The 2,450-nt window shown below is 35.3% G+C and overlaps 1 protein-coding gene across 1 annotated transcript; it reads right to left on the reverse strand.

Moving 5' to 3' along the window:
- Positions 1-12: 12 nt before the first annotated feature.
- On the reverse strand, positions 13-1,736 carry LOAG_14612 (hypothetical protein; the record flags this gene model as incomplete). Its single annotated transcript, XM_003150107.1, has 4 exons — positions 13-141; positions 493-524; positions 613-861; positions 1,619-1,736. Coding segments are annotated over 4 exons (528 nt in total), but the record flags the coding sequence as incomplete, so codon positions are not given.
- Positions 1,737-2,450: the final 714 nt, after the last annotated feature.

The raw sequence follows: 2,450 nt of genomic DNA on the forward strand, positions 1-2,450 counted from the left end.
ATGGATGATTACATCTGATGGAACTAGTATAACGGTAGTAATGGTAGTTGCGAATTTCTTAGTACGGGCAAGAACAGCTTCGATTTTAGATAAATTGCTGCTTTTATTTTCCACTTCACGCAATTGAATGAAAAGAATAAACTGGAAGGGATTAAAATGATATGTCATTATATAATTCTTCATTACTTTTTTCCGGTAACTGTCCACCAGTATTTCTATTTCTCCATCTACTATTACATATACCCGTATCTGAGGCTATTAGTGCAGTAGAATATTCGTTCCTCTTTTAGCACTTTTCGGTATTTTGATGCATCAGTGATGACGTTATTGTTACCATTGTCAACACCGTTTAAAATCATCGGACCGTGAGGACCCTAGTTGCTTGAACTCTGTCACTTTGTTCATTATCGCATCAGTAACTGCCAAACATTAATTGCGATAAACGACAAGCAGTTACCTATTGAGGTTAGAAAAATACTGCATAAGGATTACCACTTTTGATTTTTGAATTGCCACTTCACTGCCTTAAATGTTTTGCAACACATTTTTATGTGACAAAACATGTTGAAAACTTCTTTTGCTAAAGATAAACTTTGCGAAACTAACGACTACCTCTGTGAAATTGTCGTTGGTGTTGTCGTAGTCCAGTCTTGTAAGAAAAGGACCTATTACACATTGCACATTGGTGTTTAGGTTGATGCACTTCTTTATGCTCTCGAAATCTCCTTAGGGAATAGAATGTCTTGCCACATTCGGGACAAGTGAAGTTATATTTCTCGTGCATTTCAAGATGTTTTGAATATTCCTTCCTCGTCTGCACAGTCACATTACAATAACGACATTTAATCCTCATCTGCCCAGCTGGAAAACTGATATGACGCTCGTGTTTGCAAATATTTTATGTGCTAATTAATGAATATAATTTGAAAAATGACTGTATCAGTATCATTTATTAAACCTATCAAATCACCTTTCAACTAACTTAAATTACGGATGTTCACTTTTTTACCATATCTATTTTTAAAACAAAAGACTCATTCTCATGTTGCCATTAATGGAAGAATGTAGGATGAGGGGTAATTCTGAATTTTTCGCTGCAACGAGATCAGATTCGGATTTGGGATTCTTTGTAGCTTATATCTTCAACTTCATCCAATTGAATAAAAGCACAAACAGAAGGGATTAAGGCGGTATATCATTATATAATTCTTTTCTGCTCGTTCCCGGTAATTATCCATTAGTTAACTGACATATACTTGAACTGTTATTAACTGTTATATATACTTAACCCCATTAACTGTTATATATACTTGCATCTGAGGCGATTAGTGTTAAATCCAAGTTGTCGTGGATGTTAAAGTTTCCTGAAAAACACTCATTGCCCGAATGACCTGATTGACTTAATGACTTGATGAACATCGTGATCGTTTCATGTTTTGCCGAGGTATGCCCTTACGAATCTAAAGAGGTATGCCCTTACGAATCTAACGGGATAAACTTGAAGAAGTGGTCGACTCTAACTCAGGTTGTTTCCAATTGCTATTTTCTTCTTTTAATAGGAATTGAGTTGAAATTTCTGACACATCACCTTGGTTTATAAACATTACTCTTAGCTTACTTGTTAAATAGTTGACTACTGTAACTACAACAGGTATAATATTTGCTTCAATATTTTTTATTCCAATTCGTACTTTGGCTGCAATGGATTGTTGCAATGGTTTAAAATGATATGTCATTATATAATTCTTTATTACTTTTTTCCGGTAACTGTCCACCAGTATTTCTATTTCTCCATCTACTATTACATATACCCGTATCTGAGGCTATTAGTGCAGTAGAATATTCGTTCCTCTTTTAGCACTTTTTCGGTATTTTGATGCATCAGTGATGACGTTATTGTTACCATTGTCAACACCGTTTAAAATCATCGGACCGTGAGGACCCTAGTTGCTTGAACTCTGTCACTTTGTTCATTATCGCATCAGTAACTGCCAAACATTAATTGCGATAAACGATAAGCAGTTACCTATTGAGGTTAGAAAAATACTGCATACGAATTATCACTTTTGATTTTTGAATTGCCATTTCACTGTCTTAAATGTTTTGCAACACACTTTTATGTGACCAAACATGTTGAAAACTTCTTTTGCTAAAAATAAACTTTGCGAAACTAACGGCTACCTCTGTGGAATTGTTGTTGGTGTTGTCGTAGTCCAGTCTTGTAAGAAAAGGAACTGTTACAAATTTCACATTGAGATTTAGGCTGATGCACATTTTTATGGTGTTGAAATCCCCCTTGGGAATAGAATTTCTTCCCACATTTGGGACAAATGATGACATATTCCTCGTGTGCTTGAAGATGTTTTGAATATTCGTTTCTCGTCAGCATAGTCGCATTACATAGTCGACATTCATACTTCTGCCCACCTGAAAAGCTGGTGCAACGCTTG

Source organism: Loa loa, assembly GCF_000183805.2.
Source record: "Loa loa unplaced genomic scaffold supercont3.1218, whole genome shotgun sequence".
NCBI classification, from domain to species: domain Eukaryota; kingdom Metazoa; phylum Nematoda; class Chromadorea; order Rhabditida; family Onchocercidae; genus Loa; species Loa loa.